A 26589-nucleotide genomic window follows, 5' to 3' on the forward strand; every position below is an offset into this window, starting at 1 on the left:
AGAAAATCAAATTTTCAAACTTCTACAACAGGCCCTATAATACCACTGTAAATCGACGAAAACTGAAATGTTGTCACTACTCACTGCTCACTAAAGGCAGATTGTCTCGCAAATGATTCGATGGACCAAATGGAAGCATTATAAGCAAACAATAACTGAAAATACCCACCTGATGCCCGTCACTGTTTTCACGAAAAAAGGGACCGTCCAAATACTGCAACTTTCACAAGTTGTGATCTGTTTCTAGTAAAGGCTATATACGATAAGAATTAATGTAGGCCTACTCTTAGATGTTTCTTTATGAATATATATAGAACGTTGGAAGTCACTTGGTAGCCTTTGGGCTTCTTGGATTAATTTCAAAAGAAATCATTCTTTGTTATAATTATGCGGACAGCATGCAGGATAAAGATGTTAGGATGAAAAGTAAACAAAACATTAAAATAAAGTACGAAATTACTTTGTTGAACCAGCCAGACTGTTGGGGGTGGGGGGGGGGGGGCGCTGTGCCAGACTTTTTTTAAGACGAGAGTGCACCCCAATTCAGTATCGTTTTAACTTAATAAGTGACATGAGCTTAACAATCAGTTTGTATGGCAGTTGTCCATAGCACCCCTGCATAAATGCGCTCATTTTTTTATTTAGGAAAAGTTGCCCTATCATATAAAAAACCCCAAAAACTAGCGATCAAAAAAGGTCCAATTGTTAAGAGCATACGGTTTGCACACAGTAGAAAGCACTAACTAAAAATTATCAGGCACCGGCCAACAAAGCTGTATCTCAAAAAATACCGGCACTCCCAATAATCAAACGTATATCGTATACGTATTTTAAGGGGAAACGGTAATTGTTAATTTATACAAATTAAAGACACTGGACACTATTGGTAATTGTCAAAGACTAGTCTTCACAGTTGATGTATATCAACATATGCATAAAATAACAAACCTGTGAAAATTTGAGCTCAATCGGTCGTCGAAGTTGCAAGATATTAATGGGGGAAAAAACACTTGTCGCACCATGATCACACGAAGTTGTGGGCTTTCAGATGCTTGAATTCGAGACCTCAAATTCTAAATATGAGGTCTCGAAACCAAATTCGTGGGAAATTAATTCTTTCTCGAAAACCTCGTCACTTCAGAGGGAGCTGTTTCTCACAATGTTTTATATTGGGTGCGTTCGTTTAGCTTCCCTGGGTCGACCCCGGTGTGTGGCGGTTTTTTTTTTCCCAGGACGAACGTGTGCAGATAATTACCCACGTTCGTCCTGGAAGAAAAAACACCACACACCGGGGTCGACCCAGGGAAGCTAAACGAACGCACCCACTATCAACCTCTCCCCATTACTCGTAATCTAGAAAGGTTTTATGATAACAATTATTTTGAGTAATTACCAATAGTGCCAACTGCCTAACCATTTTCCCCCTGCTTACATTTTTCTACTTTTTGGATATGTTGTTTTAGAGGGTTTCAGGAGACACTTACAAAAACTTCATTTCTGTTGCAATTTTGTCTAGGTAAAGCCATATTGTGGCTTAGATTGACTAGGCTACATCAGGCACTTGTCTCTTAAAACTTGTCCATACGTTCCAAATTGTTTTCTTTTAACATCGTATTCAATGGACGTTGGTCGTCATGACCTCATCTTGGATGGTGGGTGTGGCAGGGCGGGGCAAGGTGGGGGCGGGGCGGGTAGTCTTGGTTAGCAACACTTTGCGAAAGAAGACGCAACATCGACTTGCTTGGAGGGACTGGGCAAGTCTACCAATCTATGCCGAATTTTTATTTACAGGGGGGGGGGGGGGGGGGGGTGGGGAGGTGAAGGGGGATATGGTAGAGAAGTTGGGCGGGAGGGGAGTGTGGTCCATTTTGTGCGCTTTTTGTTGGGGGCGGGACTTTCATTTTTTGTCTTTCTTTTTTTTTTTTTTTTTCTTTTTTTTTTTTTTTTTTTTTTCTTTTTTTTTTGGGGGGGGCGCCCGCCCCTCCCCATCCCAGGTGAGCCTGAATGGAGGGTGTTGGGGGGGGGGGGGGGTGGTGGAGGGAGGTGGGGGGGGGGGCGGTTAAGAACATATTCTTGCCAAGAAGCATTTATCTCATCCAGATCCTATACTCTAAAAAAACACAGTACAGACAATTATTCAAGGATTCAAGAATAAACGCATTTTCAATCATATTATTATAAACATAACAGGAATAGTGACAACTTTACATAAAAGTATTTATTTCAAAGCACCAAACTTTTAGTAGCGAGTCATCGACAAGGGTTAATTGTGGTGTGTGTGTGGTACACGATAGCATGTTACAAAGAATAAAGGTGATAACAAATGCAATGTTTCAAATCTTGTTTTGGTTAACACTTTCAAACTTTTGGATACATCCTTTATCAGGACTAAATAAATACTGGGTTTCGCCAGATGCAAAACAATGCCAACATTGTAGGGGGTGGGGGCCACAAGGTGGACACCATTAGTTTCTAGGGGCCGCTTATTTTCTATAATGGATATTAACACGGTTACTTTTTTAACCTGTCATTATTTTTTAACGCGGCGCCATTTTTAGTGGAAACTTTATTTTTGGTAGGCCACTAGTTCTTTTTGGTGGCGCCTTCAGTGGAACGCGACCACTTTTTTTTAAGCGATACCTCTTCTTTTAGCGGCGACTTTTTTTTTGGCGGCAACTTTCGTTTTGGTGGCGACTGTCTTTTCGGTCGGCGTTTTTTTTTTTTACGTGTCACCTTCCGGGTTATGTTTGTGTGTATGGGGATGGGAAAGGGTGGGGGAGGGGGAAGGGAAGGGGGAGGGGATGGGAATTCTCCCACACAAACACAACCAAAAAAGGCGACGCGTTAAAAAAAGGCGCCGCCAAAAATAAGAGCCGCTGCCAAAAAAAAAAGTTGCTGCCAAAAAAAAAGTCACTGCCAAAAAAAGAGGCATCGCTTAAAAGTTTCCGCGTAAAAAAAGGTGCCTCCAAATAAAAAATAGTCGCCGCCACCAACAAACTCCCGCGAAAAAAGTCGCCGCGTGAAAAAAAGAAAATCGACGCAAAAACATGGCAGTGTTACTGGTCAATGCCATAATTATGGTCAAATAAAAATGCAACTGTCCGTTTGCACCTTTCCTTTAATCATGACCGGGCTGTTCAGGCTCTTGTGGTGCTGTTCACTAATTGTTATACTAGATAATATTACGTGGTAAAAGCAGATTATATTATCTGCGTGGAAATAGACAATATTTTTAATACAATAAAATTACTACATGAACGCTATACATTCTGGTAATAACATAAAAACTTCAGAATTCAAGAGAGGCAGAGTTCGATTGGGGGGGGGGGGTGGGGGTGGAATGCCTCACCCCCCGTGTCCCGTACCTTGGCTAGATTTTGCATTGACAGACAATACACAGAGATAGAATGAATGTACATTTGCTGGTCTGGTCCCTATAGCAAATCGTAGATTGTCGATTGGGGTATGTAGAAAAAGCCTCAATTTCTTTCACTTAAATATTGAGATACTTTAGGCTTGCTAAAGTTTATATTAACCTGTCCATTTTTGTACCGTTCACATTAAAAGATCGTTGACTTGGTGAAATACAGTTTTAACACCATCTGATGAGTTACAAAAACAACATCGGCCTTTAAGCCTGCTATTAGTCTATCAGCTCTCGGGAAGACTGCCCTCTGTCGTCTATCCTGATTTATACAGCAAGACTGCAAGTTGTCCCAAATAGAAATAGATGAAACTTTTGGTCTCGTGGGTGACGTAGCTGCCAAAGTTTTTCCCCACAATGCAGTGCCACGATGGCGAGTAGGTTTTGTCGAATTCCTTCTTCAGGTACGCAGCGATGTCTTTTTCAACGGAGAATTTTTCTAAGGCTTTGTTGGCCTGGCTGATGGAGTAGTCCTGCATGTCCTCGTCCATGTCGGTGTTCTTGATCACCGCCTTGGGATCCGTTTGACTCATCTTGACCTGACCTACAAAATAAAATAAGACGTTCATTTATATTATTTCAACTTCTCTCCAAATATATAGGCAAATGTAACCTTTGATTTTTTGCAAAAAAAAATAGTCAATGGCCTGACGCTTGCCTGACGTTCAGTTGTTCAAATCCTATTTGGATGTAGTTAATAAACAATTACATTTCAAGTGATAAACCACAAGGGAAACTGACTGGGTACGTTTTTAAATAGTTTGGCTTCGAACGAAAGATAAATGGACTGAAGCGGGACTCGAACCGACAACACACAACAAACTAAATTGTGAAATATTGTTATATTTCAAAATGTGGTAACGTTTTTGAGATAATGTTGCAGACGATTTATCCACGAAGGAGGAACAATCCATCATTAGAACACACAATCTATGATCATTAATTCATGCACAGAAACGTTTCTCAGATTGAAATGTTTTTTAATCATTCTCTAAAACCGCATTTCTAAAAATGTTATACAATATCAACAACAACAGTGCTTCCTATCCAAGTGAGTGTCTATGGTCATTAATTAAAGGAGTTACCAAAAGGTACACTGCCTTAAAGGCAGTGGACACTTTTGGTATTTACTCGAAATAGTTATTAGCGTAAAACCTCACTTGGTAACGAGTGATGGGGAGGGGTTGATAGTATAAAACATTGTGAGAAACGGCTCCCTCTTAAGTAGTTATACTCTTTCAATCCTCCACAACTGAGTTTAGTTCATTAAAGGCAGGGGGCACTATTGGTAATTACTCAAAATAATTGATAGCATAAAAACTTTGGTAACAAGCAACGGAAAACTGTTGAAACAGCTCCCTCTGAAGTAACGTAGTTTTCGTGAAAGAAGTAATTTTCCACTAACATAATTTTTATTTGAATTGGATTTCGAGACCTCAAAATTAGACTTTGAGGTCCCGAAATCAAGCATGAAAACACACAACTTTGTGTGACAAGGTTGTTTTTTTCTTTCATTATTATCTCGCAACTTCGACAACTAATTGAGTTCAAATTTTCACAAGTTTGTCATTTTGTGCACATGTTGAGATACACCAAGTGAGATGACTGGTCTTTGACAATTTACTAAAAGTGTCCAGTGACTTTAAGGGAAACCGAAATCCCCAAACACTTAAGAAAAGACCATACTATAGGTGACACTAAGATTTCTAGTGCTCATGAACAAAGTTTCTTCACTTTGATTATCCTGTGTATATTTTTTACTTTATTTGTGCACAAAAAATATAAAAAGGTAAAAAGGTATAGCTTTTCGAAAGTTAGTCAACTTGGGAAAAACAGACACTGTATTCAGCTCAAACTTTTCATGTGACCTTAAAAATATCTTGTTGATAACTTTGCCAATAAATCAGTACGTTGACAAAAAGACAATCTAAGTTCCTACCTTTGATCCCTTGGTTAGGTTACCACTCTTGATCTGCACAACACCACACGATACAGCAAAATAGTCTTGTCGCTGAAGATTCGAGAAGAGAAGTTTTGGACAACCGGGAGTAAAGTTATCCCCTTAAGTACTCCGAATCGAAGGCTGCAGTGTGATCGCCATTGGTATCAGAAAACTTTTCCTCACAGCCGTGATTGGCTTAAAAAGTTCGACTCTGTCTGGTGATTGGTTGCTGACTCAGAATTGATGCGGTAGCCATACGTCTGAAGGACGCTGGCTTCAGGACTCTCCCCAGAAAAACATCTCTCTTTCGTTCGATTTCCAGAGGTGGGCTCAGATGACTGAAGTGTCATCCTACGAAGCGACTACAATAACGCCTACATTCCAATGGGATGGTTAGTGACTGTGATTGGTCACCATGGAGAAGAATGACTTTTGATTGGCTGGGAACGTGTAAACCCTGAACCCGGTAGCTTGTTTCGTTTGCGCCAAGGCCGTAAACCCAGCTTTGTAAAAACAACTCTCTTGAGAACGGTAGTTTAAAAACAACAGTCAAGGAGGGACAAATGAATTCAGTGTTAATTTTTTTGTATCGCTATATCGTGTTTGTTCTTTTTTTTCTCTTCGTTTTGTCAACATCATACTTTTGCCTTCCTGCGACAACAGCTTTGTATTCCACACACACCGGCATCGCGTCTCTTTTGAACTTCTTGCAACGTGCATGTTTCGTCTACCTATAGGGCCCTATGCGTTATTTTTATCTTAAATGTTTCCTCTTGTAACGCCTTACTAAGAATGGCTGTTATATCCCACATCCATCACTGCGTCAAGATGCATGTTTCATTCCCCTTTAATTAGACTTTTTCAAGAAACTCCCACCCTCAGCTCAATTGAGATTATTTTCATATAAAATGTTTCTTCGTGTCGTTTTGTCAAAAAATGTCAACCACATACTCTTGGTTTGTTAAGATGTGTAGAACAAATGGCCACTCCAACAGCTTTATATTCCACATACCAGCACAGCGTCTCTTTCCAACTCCTTCGAGGTGTTCAATCCCCTATATCTATACAGTTTTTAAGAGGAATATAAATTCCCACCTTCAGTTCCTATGATTTATTTTCATCTGTAAAATGTTTCCTCGTGTAACCCCTTACCAAGAATGGCTGTTATATTCCACATCCATCACTACGTCTCTTTCAAACTCCTTCAAGGTGCTCGTTTAATGGGGATGAAACTTTCATCCCCTTTAATCTAGACAGTTTAAAGAGGAATATAAACTCCTTTAGCGCCTATTGGTTATTTTCATCTAAAATATAGTAACCCCTTACCAAGACTGTCTGTTATATTCCACATCCAGCACTGCGTCTCTTTCGAACTCCGTCAAGGTGCATGTTTCAACCCCATATAGGATAATCTAAAGACATTTTAAAGAAACACCCACCTTCAGCTCATTATAAGTTATTTTCATCTAAAATGTTTTTGTTGAAGTTTTGTCAACCACTAACTCTTGCTTTGCTGAGATCTGTAGAACAAAGGGCCACCCTAACAACTTGATATTCCACATATCAGCACAGCGTCTCTTTTGAATTCCTTGTATTAGAGGTGCATATTTCAACCCCCTATAATCTAAAGACATTTTTAAGAGACCGACCTTTAGCTCCTCTGGGTTGTTTCCATACCACTAATGGTTGTTAACCTGGTTTGGGGCAAACCAAGCTGGGGCAAACTTGCATACAAAATAATACAAGAGGGTCACGAGCTTGAAAGTTGGTATTACAAAATAAATTAATGTAATAATTATAAACCAAGTGTCTTTCATAATACTATAATAAAGTTTAAGCTCATGCGTTTTAGAAGCATGAAGTTGAGGGCCATCTGTCCAACACAAGGATAACTTGCTATTTTCAAACAAGCCTTTATTTGCACCCCCCCTTTATACAGTCTAGTATAAACTTATCCAATCACTGGATCTTTGCTTGAAAATAATTGGGAAGTAGTTCCAACAAAACCAATTAATCACCATGGTGTTTTTACCCCCAATCCTTTAACGATCAAATCAAATCTACGCAAATTAATTCACTTGTGCTATTGACAGGTTTAAATAATCATAAAAAAATGTGGCCTTGATCATGAGTAGCACAAGGGGGACGGTTGGATCGACTGCGACTCACTCAAGTTCCCGGGACGTTATAGATATTTTCATGGGGGATATATTTTGGGGTTTATGACAGAGTTTGATGATTTGGGTGATTTTTTTGTGGACTGGTGGAGTGTCACTGTTCCGTGACCACACCCTTCAACCATTGCACCGTGACTTCGTAATATATCTGCCGTCGATTTCACCAAACTCTTCCTAACTTAGGATTAATCTTAGGACTTGGGCCCGAGTTGCGTAGGACGCATTGAACCATCCTAAGTTTAGGACGGGTTATTAATTAGTTAGGATTAATCCTAGAGTTTCGTGAAATCGGCTGCTGTTATCTGACAACATTGGAAGTATGAAGCAAAATCCTGTTTTGTTTTGGAGTGATTGGGATGGTGAATTAACCGTGCGGCAGGAGTCCCCACCCCTGGGGACTCGATGCTTTTTGTAACCCAAGCCACTACCCCTACCTTCGTAACCTCTGGTACATTTTGCCCTGGTTTGTGGAACTCCCTACTTCACAAAGTTTCCCACGCCCGCGTTGGGCTCCACTGACAACAGAGCTCCACTTCATTCTTTTGTCTTTTGATGAGAGGTGTTGAAAAAGAATTCACTCCACGAAAGCGAACAAGCTACCGAAGACTGGAACGGCACATTGCACCCAGCCAGTTTACTCTGAGAACAATGGCAACGGTATGACTGAACTACAAACAAGCTTTTGACCAATTAGATTGTGTCTGTTTTCACGGAAACTCACGTTGTACGAAGGTGATGCTTTCGACTTGATTCACGCCCCTTTATCCTTCAGCGTGGGTATTTAATGGGAGAATAGTTGAGTAGGTTGAACACAAATATTAAAGCTTCTCAAGAAAGTCTGTCCAGATAAATCGATCTTGTTCTACATCTTCCGAGAGACCAAGGGGAACGAGAGGAGCGTCAAACAGCCGAGTGAGGGATATTACAGAATACAGGTAGGCATACCCCTATTGTGAATAATTTTATAACCTATATTTCCTACAAACTAACTTTAATTTTAAATCAATCAAAACGACAAGTTGTTAATAAGGTATAGTTTGCTCTGTTAATGTAGTGAACAATTCACTCTCTTATCCGAGTGGTGTCGGTCTCACTCTTTTGAGAGTGAGAGTCATTCTGTGTCACTCTGTTGTAAAATTGAAACAAACTTCCCTCCAAATCGAGTTGAAAGTACCCGTCTTACACTCTAAAAAGGGTTAGATGAATGCGATTTAGAGACGAACACTGTAGTGTAATTAGCAACAAAAGTTTGCAATTGGCACATTAAGTCATTCAGTGTAGCCGCTTTGAAACTTAAAAGCTACCCCTTTTCCAAATGCAATGATCCTACATTGAATAGTTTATTTAAGGCATGGTTTAATTTATAAACCGATTGCACACCAAAGATTTGTTGATAAAACCTTAAATTAACTTTGATTCATCCATCACCGAGACAATAGAAGTGTTAATTAAATGATTAGTTGATTATTTAATTAATTTTGTTGTAATAGTATAGGGCATTCTTACCAATCAAAACCTCGGAACACTTTCATCAAAGTACCGCGGGAGCCCTTTGTAAAACGTTTTAGCGAAACATTTTATGAAACGATATCTTTGATTTATAGAGAATTTGTTTGATTTAAAACAATGTACTTTAAGATAGATATTTGCATCGGAAATAAATAATACTAATTATTTTGTTTTTTACCCATTTTATACACCGATGTGTGTTATTACCGATTACTTTCCCGAGCTCTGTGAAAAAAAAATCACATGCATGTTAGTCGGGTTGGGGTTCGAACCCACGACCTTTGCAATTCCAGAGCAGTGTCTTACCAACTTTTGTTTTTTCTTCATCCTCAACAGACATGTCGACGAACCGCAGCTCGAACCGCAGTTCGATGAACCGCACGACGACGAGTACGTCAAGCCGGATGTTCTCGGGCGGCTCCGGCGGCGACAGCTCCCAGAAAGAGGTGGTCATCAAGAATGTAGACATGGATCAAGAGATTCAAGACTACGCCACGGACATCGCAAGGGCGTCACTTGAGAAGTTCAACGTCGAGAAGGACATTGCAGCCTACATCAAGAAGGAGTTCGACAAGGCGTACAACCCGACTTGGCACTGCATCGTGGGCAAGAATTTTGGAAGCTACGTCACGCATGAAACCAAGAGCTTTATTTACTTTTACATTGGCCAGACGGCATTTCTGCTCTTCAAATCTGGTTAAACCTGTGGACATTAGCGTTGGTCTGACTTTAACAATATTAATGTAGGCAGAATTGAAAGCCTCGATGTCAGAGGAAAACGGACAAGCAACAATGAACGATTTTTTTTGATGGACCGTTCAAATATTTCAACCAGTATTTCAAACTCTTAAAAGTAGGGTCATACTTTTGTAATGACCCAGAAAATAAACTGGTATAATTTCGATCTTAAAGCTTGTTTGTTTGAAATATTTGAATGGTGGTAATCACGCACAATTTTATGATTTCGTTTGAACTGCTCCCCGTTGATATAGGCACATTTTAAAGCCAGTGGATACTATTGGTAATTGTCAAAGACCAGTCTTCTCACTTGATGTATAAAGTAACAAACCTGTGAAGATTTGAGCTCGTTTGGTCGTCGGAGTTGCGAGATAACTATGAAAGAAAAAAAACACCCTTTTCACACGAAATTGTGTGCTTTCAGATGCTTGATTTCGGGACCTCAAATTCTAAACTTGAGGTCGTGAAATCAAATTCGTGGAAAATTACTTCTTTCTCGAAAACTGCTCCACTTCAGAGGGAGCCGTTTCTCACAATGTTTTATACTATCAACCTCTCCCCATTACTTGTCACCAAGTAAGGTTTTTATGCTAATAATTATTTTGAGTAATTACCAATAGTGTCCACTGCCTTTAAATGAGAAAGGCGAGTATTCGCGTTTGCAAATTTCAGTGGCGGCCGTTTGTGAATGCTGCGGCCAGATTTTCGGTTGGTACTTTACCCGCTGTCACCTCGCTAAACTTGTAAGTGCATTTTTTTATAGCCTATAAATCAGCATTATGTTAAACAAAAATTAGCACAAAAATAACTATGACCCAACATTTTAGCAGCATGCAATCATTGTCACGTCGATAGGCCTTCGCAAAGAAACAATATTTGATGCAGGATAAGAACAAAACGACAAAAATTTGTATATTAATTTGTAAAACATCCTAAAACATTTTTTTTTTTTTTTTAGATTTACAAAAATTATATTCCTAATTCATTTGCTCCCCCCATTTCTGTGTCAAGGACTCCGTTTACCACATATTTTGCCCGTAACTTTCACTTTTCTTTTGGTATAGACATGTGTTACCAACCCAAGGCTCTCATTGGTCCACGGTACACTTGAAAGTTTAAAGCAGTTGCCCTCTTTAATATTAAAATGTTTTTTTTGTAATTTCAAAAGACTATAGAATAAGGTTCTTATTTATTTTCAAAGTGTATAATGGAGGAGCTAAAAAACTGAATCTCAAAGATTGAAATAAAAAATTAAGAGCATGCTCTGTTTAACTCCTGAATTGTGGTCGAGAGGTTGAATTAGGCTGTTTATAATAGTAATGTTTTACAGCTGATGCATTCCATCCATACTCGCAAGCATTTTGACTTTTACACTGGACAAATCCAGAGCGTTGAGATTAACTTTCGTGTGGGTTTAGGTTAATGTTTGTGCTTTTAGAAGTCGTCTTTTTGCATAGCCTTGCTCAAGGCAGTCCCATTATTCGCTCCGAAAAGACGCCGCTGTAAACCCACCCGTATACCCTGTGCGTGGGGCGTGCGATCACACCACATGACCCACCCGTATACACACTGTCACAATCGTACGACTACTGTGCACACAAGCCATCCGCACTCGTACCACTAACCGCATGCGGAGGCCGTCAGGCCGACCTGACGGCCTCCGCATGCGGATAGTGTACGGGGGCATCGTGTCGTGCGATGTTACGCACAGTGAATACGGGTGGGTTTTTATACAGCGGCGGTCCTTTTTCGGAGTGAATAGTTCGACTGCTTTGAGCAAGGCTACTTTTTGCAGAGCTGTCACGTATTGAGAGAGTTGCCACAACTTGTGATTAGAAGCAATTTTCATTACCCCCACCCCTCCCCCAGTTTTGACGAAAAATGGCGTCGGGCAACCTCTTCGCCAAAGACAACTTGTGGGGGTTGCAGTGCCCAAATTGTGACCTGGGTTGTTGACTTCCAACTTGAGGTATTTGGGATGACATGGGCCCTGACAAAATGGTGTTATTTGCCGAGAGGTATAGGGACACTTTTAAAGATTGATTCTTGGACGTTTGATTTAAAACGGGGGTTGGTGTATTTTTAATTGCAGGGGGAATAACTCGACTTGCATTGGGACTCCCCTTATCAAATTGAGCGGAGAATAACATTTACTATAGAGTCAATGATAATTTTCCCTTTACTGTTAAAACCGGGAGACTTCTAAGCATTTTAAAAGTATTTTTGATTAAAAGCATTCTGCACTGTATGCTTAGTAGAGTTCATCGTTCATCCATCAATACAAAGTATAGTCCCGGCTTTTATTGTTGAACTGCGCCCTCTGTCGACTCTTCAAAAAATAGAATCCATTGTTGATTAACAAGATTTGACTCAAGGCAGAAACATTATTATGGACGAACATAGGCGGTGGATAATGGTTAAACCACATTTTGTATTTGATTATGGAAAAGAACATGCCCTGTGCCCCAATTCGGCGTCAAAATTCAATATGCAATATTAACCTCCCCCTTCTCCTTACTCTTATCATTTGCCAAAGACTATAATTATGCTGTAATTTACAAGAAACCTTGATAATGTCACTAAATTTATCAGAGTGTTTCAAAGTTTCGTGCTTATGAAGCTGTGTTTCCGGTAACTTTGGATAGTTCTTACGGAGTGGCGACAATCGAGAGAGTGACGGGCCGCTAGGGGCAACTCGGCTTGCTGAGGGCATTTCTTCCTGATGGGAACTGCATGTTGATGGGATTGAATTATCGTGATCTTGCTTTGTTTAGATAGAGACCTTCGTTTCTGCCGGTGTCGGTTTGTCCCATATGGAATTATGTCCGTCGGAGATTCTGTTCCCCTCATGAGAAATTGACATGGGCTGGAGGAGGTAATTCAAAAGAGGGCGCTACTTTCAGAAGTTTGTACACAGTTTGCCATAATTGGGGACCGAATCTTCGGGGTACAGTATTCCCTGGGATACCGGTGTCAGATGCAATTGTGTCCGCCATGCAATACTGTCTGCTCTGGACACTTTTGCATATATGCTATCCTGCATGGGGTTATGCAAAAACCGCCCGGTGGACATGTACGTACATGACTGTACATGTGTACAGTCATGCACTAAACATACGTAATATGCAGCATGAATATTCACGTATTTTATGCAGCGAATACCCAATGGCCGAACATTTCCCATGTCATTCATGACATGCACTTAGCTTGTAAACTAAATGGCGAACGTGTTCCGTCGACCAAGGGCGTTTATTTTACTGCAAGGACGGTTTTGCACCGGGCGGACATAACTGTATATGCAAATGTGTCTGGGCGGACACAATTGCATTACTTTTTGAGAAAACATTAAAACAATATCAATTCTCGATATCGAGAATTCCAAAACACATGTGACACGGCGAACTGTGCGGAAACAAGGATGGGTTTTCCTGTTATTTTCTTCCGACTCTATGACCGATTGAGCCTAAATTTCCACAGGTTTATTATGTTATATAAAAGTTGTGATACATTAAGTGTGGGCCTTGGACAATACTGTTTACCGAAAGTGTATGCATTTTAACAGTCTATTTCACGGCGTGTAACAATAATGGCGGCGCTGCGATGAGAAGGGCTGCTTTTAGATCCCGATTATGTCGTGCGCACGAGATAATATGTCATGCGCACGAGATAATATGTCGTGCGCACGAGATAATACAAGTCGTGCGCACGAGATAGTTAAAATATTGTTTTTTAAATGTCCCTTTAGGGGCTCCGTATAATAGTCTCTCTGCCACAACTGAAACTAATGTTATCCACATTCCAACACGCGAGCTTAAGCATACGTGTAGCCTTTTGTCAAGGCCTTTGCGGAGCCGTGATCCAAAGCGACTAGGGGATAGCGGCTCTGTGAAGCTGTCCAAGCCAAGAACTAGATCTACGTCGAACATGGTCCGCGTGTAGAGTTTGTCAGGACGATCGAGTTGCCCCTAACACTATTTTCTGTTCATACGTGAAAAGCAGTGCGTGGGTCAAAGCAGTGAGCGTTGTGCATGTGTGTGTGGAGGTTGTGACTAAATCTTTGCCTTGATTGGGGCTTATTTCACCATTTATATTCTGAAAGCTCTTCGAGAAGCTTGACAAAAATAATGGAGGCAGAAAGTTCACGCAAGTCGTCTGCACAAGTGGACAGAGGTTGGGCCTGGGTGGTTTGCATTGCAGGCCATTTCTGTATCGCATTAACCATCGGGTATGCTACGTCACTTGGTGTCTTCTTCATCGAATGGAAAGACCAGTTTGAATTGTCTGCTACATCTTCAAGTTGGGTGGTTGGTATGCCGCTATTGGTTGGAAGTTTCGGATGTGAGTATGCAACAGTTGATTTGACTCTTTATTACTCCATCTATCTCTCTCTATTTTGTATTTTCACCGTCGTTAAATTCAGAATTAGAATTGAATGTTTTACTCCGCATTTCCTTCAGTACACTCAGGCCCAAGCCAATCCATTTAAGAGCCGAGTGTTTTTACAGAAAAGAAATGGTTTTAAATCAGATAAACATGGTCTTTTTTATACGGACATCTATACCTGTTGAATGGTGAAATTGCCGTGAAAGTTACCAGGACTAGTAGGCCTACCATTCTGTTTGAGAATTATTTCCCGGTCGCACTCTACATTACGAATGGACTTGACATAACCCCACAGTCCGCTTTCGAGTTATTTATAACGAAAAAATTACCGAAAATCTTATTTTGGAAGAACATTTGCGCATGAAACCGTTGAGCAACAAATACAGCAGTCAAAGGAAACACACAACGACTTTCAAGTTGTTAGGGAGATGTGTGCACTGTAAACGAGTAATAATTGATCCAACAACGAAGCAATAAGGAATAAGGGTATAGTCAAGAGTGTCAATCGCTTCACACTGTCGCGGCAGTACCATTTCATATTGCTTTTTATAAAATCAAAATGGTGAGCACTCTCTATGTAACCATTCTTCAAAGTGAGAGAAAAAAACCTAAATCAATGATGCATAAAGGCTTAAACCCATTTACGTGCAGAGGCTTTTCAATGTGGTCTTTATTGAGTCTCACTGAACCAACAAATATTGACCTGGATGCCAAATTATTCTGAAGACCATTTCAACACGTACGAGTCCTTGGTTTATCGGATTCCATTTTTATGTGGAACAATAAAGGTTCATTTTTGTTGGTGGGTTACTTGAAGGTAAACAACCCTATTAAGAACTTCGTCTAAATCGCACGCTTGAAAATATCGTGAGTGGTATGGTACACAAGTGATTCGATTGGTACATCTATGGGCCAATAAACATTTTTCTCATCAAACAACTACATTAATTTTTTTAGGAAAAGAGTAACAGCTTAAAATAATTAGAAAAGTTGATGCGATGGTTTTGAAGTAAAAAACATGTATTGTTTAGTTCTGAAACTGAAAATACATCAAGAAGACTGATGACGAAAATGTAATTAATTGTACTTCTCCGTCTCCGTTCAAACTTTGAATGACTATGGACAGAGTACGCCACCAACGATAAAAGAAGGGATACTCAGGACATTGTCGTACTTGTGTACGGTTGTGCAATGAATAAAAGAATATTGTCACCAGGGGTCGATTTCACACAGGATGGAAACCGACCCTGGTCATCATGGTCCCTTTCCCTTTTATGAAACCACGGCTTCGGCCCAAGATTCGGCTCAGGCTAGCTTGGCCCTGCGGTTGTTTGGAGGTAAATAGCTGCACGTACGCTACGCGAGCAAAAACGTAAAAGTGAACGTCAGAAAATGATGTTGTGTCGGGGAGACCTCACCACTTTTGGGGCTTATTGGCCCAAAGAGGCATTTAGTTATCGGTGATGGTCTTTTGCAACCGGTGATCAAATTTGTCATCGGTGGTGGTCCTATATGCAATCGGTGATCAACTTTAGCGAGCGGTGATAAAACACGATCGGTGGTCCATTTTAGCAATCGGTCATGCATATTCACGACCGTTGATGGTATATAGCGAACGGTCATGCATATTCACGACCGTTGATGGCTTTTTGCAATCGGTGGTCAACTTTAGTGATCGATGGTGGCTTTTTGCAATCGGTCAACTTCAGGGATCGGTGATGGCTTTTTGCAATCGGTCAACTTTAGTGATCGGTGATGGCTTTTTGAAATCGGTCGACTTTAGGGATCGGTGCTGGCTTTTTGCAGTTGGTCAACTTTAGGGATCGGTGATGGCTTTTTGTAAGGGAAAAATGGCTATACTGCTGCACATGGGAAAGGTCGACCAAGTCGGAGGTTTGCCTGTCTTGGCCAATATTGGTTTTGTGCGGCACACCATTTCGGCAAAATGGTGAACCTTTAATGGGCCAATGCTGGTTTTGTAGCAGTGCACCATTTTGGGAAAGTGGTAGAAAACCTGCAGTGGTCCAATACTGGTTTTGCGGCACACCATTTGGGAAAACAGCCAGAAAACCTCTCATTGAGCCAATACTGGTTTTGTAGCTGCACACCATTTTTGTCAAAATGGTGTCAGCAGGCCTCAACCTTCAGCTTCAGGGGGGCAAGGCCACTTGGCCTCAACAGCTCTCAAAAAGAAAGGGGCACCAAGGCCAACTGAAAGGGCACCAAGGCCATTTTCAAACCTTTATTTGTTGATGATTATGTTAAAATACTTTCCACTGATTTCAAGATGGTAGTCAACTTTCCAACCGATATTTATTTCGTTGTCGCTGAAATTGAATTAAAGTTTAAAAATATTTGTTTCTGAATTATTTACAGTTTTTTTGCAGCGCTCGAATTGCAAACGATTACCCCAGTAAAACTTACCCCCTAACCCTTAATCATCGACTTAATTAAACTCCCTTCTGGTCATCTGAAAACAAATCGTTGCTCCAGAACAAAGAATTGTTGAAAAAAAATCATACAGAAAAAAATATTAAGAAAAATAATTCCCTGCGTGCTAATCTGAAGAAAAAAGACAAGTTAGTCTCTGGCTCACCACTACCCCAACTCTGCGAGACAAACGAGCCCAACCCACCCCACGCCAACAACCCCCATCATACACCTACAACCCGGAGGCTCAGCTAAATCCGATGATTTGGAAAAATATTTATTTCTTTTTTTCCCTTCTTTTTTTTATATAAATATGATTAAGAAAATTAAAAACGAACCCTCAACCCCTTAGCACAAAATAATTGGCCTAGCATTTAGCTAAACTTGTAAGATGTATTTTGCATGCCGGCGTTTATGCCATGCTAGACTGCGCTAAATAATTACTATAAAAAAAGTAAACAAACGCACCTAATTAAAAAATGCTTCTAAAGTTGGCACTTTGCTACAACTCTAGCCCTTTCGCCTTCCTGCTTATTTTTGCATCTTTTGTGGGGATGGCATGCTGATTAATCAATAATGAACTTGATGGAGTATGATGATTGCCAAATTAGTGCTCTGCCGTTTGACGTTTTACAATTCCACGCTTTTTGTGTGTACACAAACATGTGTTTGGCAATGAAAAACAAAGTCGCAAGGCAGGCAGATCACTGGTAGTGGTGGGTCACAAACATTAATCCAGTACAAGCCTTGGACACCAGCGAAATAGCCAGGGGAAAAACATAGACTGTATCCAGCCCCCGGCCGCGCGCCTCCCCGCCCCATCCGCTACAAATACAGATCTCAATGGACAAAATCAGTGCGAAAATGCGTAATTTAATGTAGGGACTTGTAGCGAGTTTATACATTGGAGTAGTCTGGTGCTGCGTTTTTAGTAGTAAACAGCTCAACAACGTTTGATATGGTTACCATGCCACATTCTCGACACATTGTTATTGCACAGAAGCAGCATTGTAAAAAACTATTGTGCGGGATCGTACGTTTACCTCCATATAAATTAAATGGGTCACAATGTTAACATTAAATAACTTTTTCGAATAAATAATGTTATGGAATCAATGGAAAAGGGCACGACGGCCAAGTGGCCGTAAGGTACGTGATTTTTAAAAGGGCTTCAAGGCAATTGGCTGGGGCATCGCGGCAATGGCCGCTGGTGGCCGCTGTAGAGGTCGAGGCCTGTTTTAAGTTAATTATGTACAAATACCGAGTCAATCGTTTTATGGAATTGCGTCAACATTGTGTTTAATGACAGGTTTGTTCATGGGTGACGTAGCTCTGTGGCTCGGTATACGTCGTGTCTCAATGTTAGGCTCTGCTGTGAGTGGACTCGCCAGCATACTGGCATCATTTTCTACCAATGTCTGGCACCTCTACCTCAGCGGTGCAATGTCAGGTAAGCGTTAATACAATCCTGAGAAATCAGGGTGAAAGGACATGTCAGGGTGAGTGAAGGCAAAGGCCCTTTTTCGAATCCACGGCTACGGCTTTCGATTCGGCTTTAGGCTCCGTTATATCGTCTGAAGCCCTGAGCACGTACGCGCAAAAGTACGCAATATTGTCAAAACAACCGCGGGGCCAAGCTAGTAGCCTGAGCCAAATCTGGAGCCATAAAAGCCGTGGTTTCGAAAAAGGTCAATGTTGTCGTTTAACTGGTACCAGAGCAATTTTTTTACGGGAATGATTTTTTATTATTCATACACTTCTGACATTTGACACTCTAAATTGAAGGGATTAAAAAGTTATGGACCAATCCATTTTGTTAATTTAAAAATAAATATCTTAGATTTGAGTTTTAATTTCTTTGGATTTTGTTTTATTCATAAAATGGATTGTCCCTAATTACAATCCTTTGGAGTAACTTTTCAATCCCTTCCATTTAGAAGTCGATCACTTAGTCTTAGATCGGGAGAGTTTGTCTATGGAAAAGCGTTTGAAAAGCGTTTGTTATTAAATGCATATGGTTGGAAAGATGTTTTGATCCTCACAAACAATGTCTCGAAATTGCACGATTTCCCTATATACGTCATGTACTATACATGGCAGACCGTGTTACGCAAAATAAAAGACAAACCGCGCCATTACGTGGTAAATTTGTGTGGATCATTATATTCTACTTTTAAGACTTCGTTCTAACCATACATTTCATAAGAAACGGTTTCAAACTCTTAGACCAACTTGCCCGATCCAGGGAAACGTGTCTCTTACATCCCTAGCTCAAGGTTTGGGAAAAACTGGGCACAGTTAAAACTTACCTTTGACGGCGTGCGTCAAAATGAAAATACTTGCGCGTCATGCGCGGGAGTTTGCTTCGTTTTAAATCCTCCATGCTGCAATGCAAAAAGGAGCTCCCAATAACGTATTATCATGAGTGATGACGGAACACTAGGGCTTTTCGCGAATCTTTCTGAAAAGTACCGGGGAAGGGTCTCCAAAACGATTGTTTTTGACACAATCAAAATTAGTCTGTGTAATCCCAAGTGAATTCAATTTCCTTATTGATTGAAAACATTTGAAATGAATTTCAGCAAAGATCTTTCGTTCCAGGTCTTTTACTTGGTCCACACAAGAGAACCCTTTGGAAAAGGGGAATATTTTAACAACTACTTCATTGTGTGAGCTATAACCGCAAAGCCCGAGCCAAATCTCTGTTTTCTTTTTATCCAGGCATAGGACTTATGTTGGTAGTTTCTCCATCATTGGTAATACTGTCTCAATACTTCAGGAAAAGATTCGCTCTGGCCGTCGGGCTACTCGTTGTGGGACTCAGCACAGGTCAGTCTGTCTTCCCACTTTTGTTTCGTCTCTTGATTGTAAACTACGGCTGGAGGGGAGCCATGATGATTGGAGGAGCTATCCAGATGAATAGTGTGGCAGCTTGCGCCCTCTTTCGACCACTCAGGTCATCAAGTTCGGACAAAGTTAAGCGTGTAGGAAGAAGATTGGAGGGATTGGATAATAAAGGGGCGATCGACATGGACATGGGAACTACTCCAAGTGGCACGTTACGGAATACTTCCCAGGAAACGCAGACTCCTGATCAAAAAAGAAAAACAACGAACACAGAAAAAGACAACCTCAACGAACTATCAGAAAGAAAGTTAGAAACGAAGGAATTAGATTACACGAAATCTTTAGACAGTATTCCGATCAAAGCAGTTGTCTCAGATCAACAGTTAAATGTAAAGCTTCACTCACAGGGATCCGTTCAGACACAACAAGAAAAACACATCAGTCCTGAAAACGAAGAGCCGATTTGCGATGTTTCTCGCCAAGATGTCAACATAAACAATCTTGACCATAGTCCCAAGGAAAACAATGGAGGAAGAACATTTCGAGACTATTTTGGATTTTTGGACGTCTTCTCCAATTCCCTGGTTATGTTGATTGTTTTGGAAAGTTGTTTCTTTGCCATTGGGTTGAGTACAAATGCGACACATCTTCCAGCTAGAGTCAAAGAGGCAGGCTGGTCAGAAGATCAGGGTGCGTTGGTTCTAACAATATATGCCATAGTTTCTATAGTAACCCGTGCAACTCATGGTTGGTTCGTGGATAAGAACTACATCGGTGCCTTCAAGCTGCTGGCGATTGTCTTGTTCGGATGTGCAGTTGTCAGTTGCATGAATTCAGTCTCTGATAGTTATATATTCTTGATTGGATACGGTGTCATTCTGGGTGGATTTGTGGGTATCGCAGCGCCTCTGACAATATTCACTGCGAAGAGTGTTGCCCGTCCGTCACAAGCACCGAGTGCTATGGGCTTGGTTTTATGCGCTCTGTTCCTGTTCAGCGGTACCGGATCAATCATTGCAGGTAATAAAAAATAAAAATATCTTGAGCCCGTAGGTCCCTAAAAGGGACAAGTATATAAGGAGATAAATGGACAGGTGGTTTATTCCCACTCAAACAAAGGTTGTTCTTTCGAATTCTTGTCATTAGGCCTACATCAAAGTATTAATTTCTTTCTTCCACAATGAAACATTACTTTGTCCCGGCCCCTCAAAATCATGTCGTGGCCTCGAAATAATTTAATATTTCAAAATAGTGTTCCGTTAATATCCGAGGGATCAAAATCCAAGGAACTACTAACTCTATGTCTACTAAATCTTCTTATTTGACCATAATGACGTGCCACTGTTTTGCATTGAAAGAAGTTAAAAACATAAAAATACTCATCTCCTTTTCTTTGTCTTCCAGGAAAGATTTTTGATGTTACAGGAAATTACGTCGCTACTTTCCTAACTGCTGGTGCCACGTTTTTTGCAGCGTCTATACTACCTTTCATTGTAGCAGTCTGCAAGAAAAGGCGGCAGATTGAATGAAAAACGTCCTTCTTCCAGTCAGTCACGAACAGACAATGCACTTTTACTTTACTCATACATATTCATGACCGAGAGTAGAGTTCTCACTGGTCCATTCATCGCGCACGCGAGTATTAACGCACATGGTAAATGCACATGACTCCCGCGCACAACTTTTTTTTCTGTCGGCCCTACACCTACATCGTCGTAGTGCTTTTCAATGGGGAATTTTTGTTTTCTAAATGGATTAAAAAGGGAAACCTTGTAGAAATAAAAACTCAGGGACATTTTTGAGGATGGCAATTCTAATGTAGGCCTCCAGAAAAAAAGTGCCTACCGGGCTGCCCGGGCATTAGTCTACTTGTCATGCGCATTTACCATGTGCTTGACGGTCGTGGAACGCGCCCCTCTCTTAACATTGTTTTATGCATGAGGTATGTCACAATGCTAACCCAAAACAAGGCGATGGGCGCCGCCACTGCAAGTGATGGGAGACTTGCACCCCGTCAGTTGTTGTGTTGTTTAAGTGCAGAAATATAAAGGTTAACTGTTAGATGTCATGCTATTGGAACGTGTAGTGTCATTGCTTTCACACAATTGTTTTTGTTAACGCAGGTTGAGAGGTAAGGGAACAAACACCACATTGAGTATTGATACAGTTAAAAGTTATAACTTTCCTTCAACCTTTTTACTTCTGCAGTGAAGCAACTCTATTTACAAGCAAAGAAGGTTGTTAAAAAACTGTTAAACAATATAATAAGGTTGGTTTCGGGCAAAAAACTTCAGTAACTAGCTGCGCCCACAAAAACGAAGCAAAAACTAGACCACTTTTCAATTCCTATTCTGACATTCGACCTTTCTTTTTAATGGAAGATTCGAAAAACAATGATCTTGAATAATATTGCTGAGCATAATAAAATAAAGCATTAACGGGTCGTAGGCCTTGTATACGCTTGGTTATTTCTCTAAACTAATTTCAAAAAGAACTTACATGGCGAGAAACACACCAGCTTTTATTTATCTATTTATTTATTGTTTAGTTATTATCTTTTTTGTCGACATTCATTTATTGTTTTCATTTATTTTTCTAGTTGTATATAACTCTTTTTAAACTGAGGATTCGTTTTTAAACCTTTGTGTCTCTTGCCAATTTTACAATTTTTTTTTTTAAATGTTTCTTATTAAGTTTATTTTTTGCCTGATGGGAGGGAGTGGTGCTATTTTGCATTTTTACTCTTTCTGCGTTCTTGCTTTTAATTATATTTCTGTTTTTGTCTTAATGTTCTTCATGTTTTTATAGTTTTTTGTAAATAATTATAGATTTTTAATACAAGGCCAGGGATATTGGAATTGAAGTCCTTCGGGCTACAGTTTTTAGGTAAACTTTTTTTAATTCTAGGCATAGGGCCTATGTCCCTGGCTTTTGTTTTGTACTGTGTATGTTTGTACCTTGTATGTATTTTTATGCCGAATAAATAATAATAATAATAAATAATACATTTTGAGAAACAATTTATTTTCAAGTATGGCATACAGCGGTTATTTGAAAAAAGATTGTTTACCCCCAAAATGTTAAATTAAGATGATGTGTAATCCTATAAGAGATTTTCTCTCTAGATTTCCGGCGATTGACAATAATATTGTACGCAATATAAGAAAATGTAATTTGATGGAACTATGAGAAAATAAAATTAGCTGTTGCTTGAACAACTTACCAACCAAATGGACCAATGGTATATATGCAACAAAATGGCCTGACGTTTCGACCCTAGCAGAGTCTTTCTCGAAGGCTAAAACTATGGCAAACTATCTTGATGGAACTATTTGACAGGATGGTTTTATAAAGAGTTTAGATGGAGAACTATTCACTCTAAAATCTCCCGGTTCAAAAACAACGATTTGACCTCGAGGCTGCATTAGTTTCGGATAACACAGATTGCGTTCAGTTTTATTTATAGCGCTTTAATTTTTAAATCGTTAGACAAAATAACATCATTTAAAATTGTCTAAGTAAGACCCAGATTTTAAGAGTGTTGAGAAATTTCAATTTTGACAGTTAAATAATTTGTTATTACATCTAGAAATTTATAGTTATAGCAATGAAAAGCTGCAATTCTTTTGTTGACATTCATTTATTTATTTTTTTCATTTTTTTTTCGAGTTGTATATAACTCTTTTTATCTTGATCGAGGATCCGTTTTTAAACCTTGTGTCTCTTGCCAATTTTTTTTTTGTTTCTTTAATGGTGGTTAAGTTGATTCTTTGCCTGATGGGAGGGGGTGGGGCTATTTTGCATTTTTGCTCTTTCTGCGTCCTTGCTTTTTGAATTATCTTTCTGTGTTTGTCTTAATGTTCTTAATGTCTTTATAGTTTTTTGGTAAATAATTGTAGATTTTTAATATATGGCCAGGGAACTTGGAATTGAAGGCCTTCGGGCTACAGTTTTTAGGTAAACTTTTTTAATTCCAGGCATATGTCCCTGGTTTCAGTTTTGTACTGTATTATGTTTGTACTTTGTATTTGTTTTTATGCCGAATAAATAATAATATTAATAATAATCATAATTCTGAATTAGAGAACAATCAATGTACAACGTGTTTAAAACCATGAGCAGAACTTAAAAGCATGATAACTTGAAACACTGTGAGCAAAACAATTGATAGATACGACTGTCACTATTCGATACACTGTGTGAATGGCATAATTGCGCAGAAATATTTGTTTTGAACGAAAATTGAAATAATATTTACTGATTTTTTTTAAACGAAAAACATAGGCAAACTCTTGCATATGCCACGCAGCACAAAATGTTATGTTTAATTATACTACTCCAACGTCATTAGCGTCTGTGCAAGGGTAAGATACATGTCATGTTACACTTCTTTTTAAAGATAGGGTCGTCATGTTAGTGAGGAAAAAAGTTGTCTAACCTAATGTTAAAGTGGGGAAGAGTGTCATTGCATATACATGTACAATGCGATTCTGGGCCACTTAACAAAATGTCAACACCCAAAACACCCAATGTACATTGTGCATGTGCCCTTTTTTTTCACGGGTATTGAAAACTGGAAGGATGTTGACCTTATTCAAACCATTTTAACGTGAGGTTAGAGATTTGTAGTTGCTTACAGTTTGTCCACTCACCAGTTTTCAATGTCCTACAGGTCGCACATTCAACTTTATAATACTAATACTAATACACAGTTTTTATATAGCGCTTCACAAAAAAAACCTCAAAGCGCTTTACAAGAAAAAACAATATTTCAAATTAACATTATTAAAGATAAGCATTATATACACAGAAAGCGGCAGAAAACAACAGAGAACTAATTGAATAAATAGGTTTTGAGCAGTGATTTGAATTGATTAGCAGTTTGGGCAGTTTTTATGAAAACAAACAGATTTGTAATAAGACTTTTAACTAATCAATTGTCATCAATGATTTTTACAACGATTTGATGATTTTGTGTACACAAACAAGAAAAATCAGTTGGGTAGAGAACAACATGTACTTTTTTTAATGGTGATTATTATTTAAAAAAGAATTATGGAACTGAAACCAAGGATACTTGATACTGAGCTTACCTCATAACTGTAGCTCGCTAGCATGGAATCAACCAGAAACACCAGGCTAAAAGGTGGACACTATTGGTAATTACTCAACATAATTATTTAGCATAAAACCTCACTTGCAAATGATGGGGAGCTGTTGATAATATAAAACATTGTGAGAAACGGCCCCCTCTGAAGAAACGTAGTTTTCGAGAAAGAAGTAATTTTCCACGAATTTGATTTCGAGACCTCAGATTTAGAATTTGAGGTCTCGAAATCAAGCATCTGAAAGCACACAACTTCGTGTGACAAGGGTGTTTTTTCTTTCATAGGTATCTCGCAACTCCGACGACCGATTGAGTCACAGGTTTGTTTTTTCATGCACACGTTGAGGTACACCAAGTGCAGGGAGGACTGATCTTTACCAACAGTGTCCGGTGTCTTCAACCCATGTTGCACTTTCAAGGTTTTCTCCGTTATTTGACGTGAACTATTATCAATCCTAGTAGATGGGACCTAATGCTCACTGTCCCATCAGAAGGAAAGCATTTGGAAAAGTATCTTTCTCAAGGACACAAGTGCCACGACCGGGACTGGAACCCTATACTCTGCCGATCAGAGCGCGAGTCACGCGCTAGGACACAACGTGATCACTACCATCCCTTTATAGTTTCGATACCCATAAAGACCAAGACCTCTCGTTTTTGGAACCTTTCGATTCTTTTAATTCTAAATAAATGAAGAAAAAAACACATTATGCATTACAAATATTTTGCTAAATTTTTCTTTCAAACGGTCGGGTCGCGTTTTTCAGGTTTCACCTTAAATCTAGAGCGATTATGTCCAGGAGAATAATTCGTACTCGGAATACCCAACGTTTTAATACACAACGTTTCATGAAGGTCACATAATTTGATCGTTTAAATCCTTTTCTCTAAACCCCATTCCTTCTAGGAAAATTGTTTCTCAAAATTTTATCAACAGCTGCATGTGCTCATAGAAGTAAGTTTTAATGCGGTCATTAATTTGAGTGTAGGGCCTACCTCCCATTTAAGGCTTTACAATCATGTTATTGTTAATCTTTATCAATACAAGCAATGTTAGATTCTGACTTTGATTTTGTTTTATTTGCCACCAAGGTGTGCAAAATGACACATTAAAAAGATACACAGTGGAAAAACACATTAAATTGGAATTCATAAATACCTCAGACAGTTTCGCTATTCCTATTGGTGGAGAGCGCGTCACGTGGGTGTGTATAAACCTTTGTCTCTGACCGGTAAAAAGTGACACGCGACCTTGCACCTGTTCTTATAAGACAGTTTCTTCATTCCTATTGGTCGAGAGCAACGGCTGAAACAGTTGTGCCACATCACGCGATAGCGACGCGCACAGCATTCTCTTATAAGGAGTTGTTTACCCGAGGGCGGCGGAGGGCTTTACCATTTCGTGGAGGGGTGTTGTGTTGAAAGAAACCATTGAACAATTTTTGCATTTATTTTACTTTTTGACCAAAAAGTGATGATGTTTTTGACCGAAAAGGTATACATGAATGGGAATCAAAGTGTGTTGAATCGGTTTTCAACTAGTGGTTTAAACCCACGAGGCCTGGTTCTTGATAATTTACCTCGACTTCGTCTCGGTAAAATTATCAAGAACCAGGCCTCGTTGGGATTAAACCACTAGTTGAAAACCTCTTCACCTAAAATCTTTTTGCACGTTGAGATTTGTGAGCACAAACTAAAGATTTACAACTTTATCTTTATAAATTGTTTTTCATCACACAAACTCAAAACAACATTTAAAAGGTTCCTTTATAAGGTCCTGTTTCAATCAACCCATAAACATTCCTTTAAAGCCATTGGACACTTTCGGAACAGAAACAAATTAAAAGTTCAAAGATTTACATATAACTGACAGTGTTTACAGAAGGTAATGGTGAAAGACTTCTCTTGAAATATTATTCCATGAAATGCTTTACTTTTTGAGAAAACATACATGTCATGACACGGCGAAACGTGCGAAAACCGATGACCGATTGAGCCTAAAATTTCACAGGTTTATCATTTTATATATAAG

The 26589-nt window shown here is 39.5% G+C and overlaps 3 protein-coding genes across 4 annotated transcripts; 2 read left to right on the forward strand and 1 right to left on the reverse strand.

Annotated features, from left to right (window-relative positions):
* Positions 1–3328: 3328 nt before the first annotated feature.
* Positions 3329–5499, reverse strand: LOC117300051 (dynein light chain LC6, flagellar outer arm-like). Its single transcript, XM_033783725.1, has 2 exons — positions 5364–5499; positions 3329–3968 (listed from the first exon to the last, which is right to left on the reverse strand). Exon 2 carries the CDS (start codon positions 3955–3957, stop codon positions 3682–3684), a length of 276 nt encoding a protein of 91 aa, XP_033639616.1. The 5' UTR covers positions 3958–3968; positions 5364–5499; the 3' UTR covers positions 3329–3681.
* Positions 5500–8326: 2827 nt separating this feature from the next.
* LOC117291429 (dynein light chain LC6, flagellar outer arm-like) lies at positions 8327–10100 on the forward strand. The gene is made up of 2 exons (XM_033773101.1): positions 8327–8478; positions 9389–10100. The coding sequence occupies exon 2, from the start codon at positions 9391–9393 to the stop codon at positions 9751–9753; it is 363 nt and encodes a 120-aa protein (XP_033628992.1). The 5' UTR covers positions 8327–8478; positions 9389–9390; the 3' UTR covers positions 9754–10100.
* Positions 10101–13796: 3696 nt separating this feature from the next.
* LOC117296848 (monocarboxylate transporter 13-like) lies at positions 13797–22324 on the forward strand. Of its 2 annotated transcripts, none has more exons than XM_033779931.1 (4): positions 13797–14128; positions 17913–18053; positions 19325–20470; positions 20855–22324. In XM_033779931.1, exons 1-4 carry the CDS (start codon positions 13915–13917, stop codon positions 20977–20979), a joined length of 1626 nt encoding a protein of 541 aa, XP_033635822.1. In that variant the 5' UTR covers positions 13797–13914; the 3' UTR covers positions 20980–22324. The 2 variants fall into 2 exon arrangements, with proteins under 2 accessions (XP_033635822.1, XP_033635830.1); XM_033779939.1 differs by having other exon boundaries at positions 19331–20470.
* The last annotated feature ends 4265 nt before the right edge of the window (positions 22325–26589 follow it).

The sequence above is a fragment of the Asterias rubens genome, chromosome 1, assembly GCF_902459465.1.
Source record: "Asterias rubens chromosome 1, eAstRub1.3, whole genome shotgun sequence".
In the NCBI taxonomy this organism is placed as follows: domain Eukaryota; kingdom Metazoa; phylum Echinodermata; class Asteroidea; order Forcipulatida; family Asteriidae; genus Asterias; species Asterias rubens.

Bases quoted from the DNA above. Each gene is read 5' to 3' on its own strand.
- LOC117296848 (XM_033779931.1), top strand. From the start codon at position 13,915: ATGGAGGCAGAAAGTTCACGCAAGTCGTCTGCACAAGTGGACAGAGGT. The intron at 14,129-17,912 runs GTGAGTATGCAA...GTTTAATGACAG, and splicing joins ATTGGTTGGAAGTTTCGGAT to GTTTGTTCATGGGTGACGTA. The intron at 18,054-19,324 runs GTAAGCGTTAAT...CTTTTTATCCAG, and splicing joins CCTCAGCGGTGCAATGTCAG to GCATAGGACTTATGTTGGTA.
- LOC117291429 (XM_033773101.1), top strand. From the start codon at position 9,391: ATGTCGACGAACCGCAGCTCGAACCGCAGTTCGATGAACCGCACGACG.
- LOC117300051 (XM_033783725.1), bottom strand. From the start codon at position 3,957: ATGAGTCAAACGGATCCCAAGGCGGTGATCAAGAACACCGACATGGAC.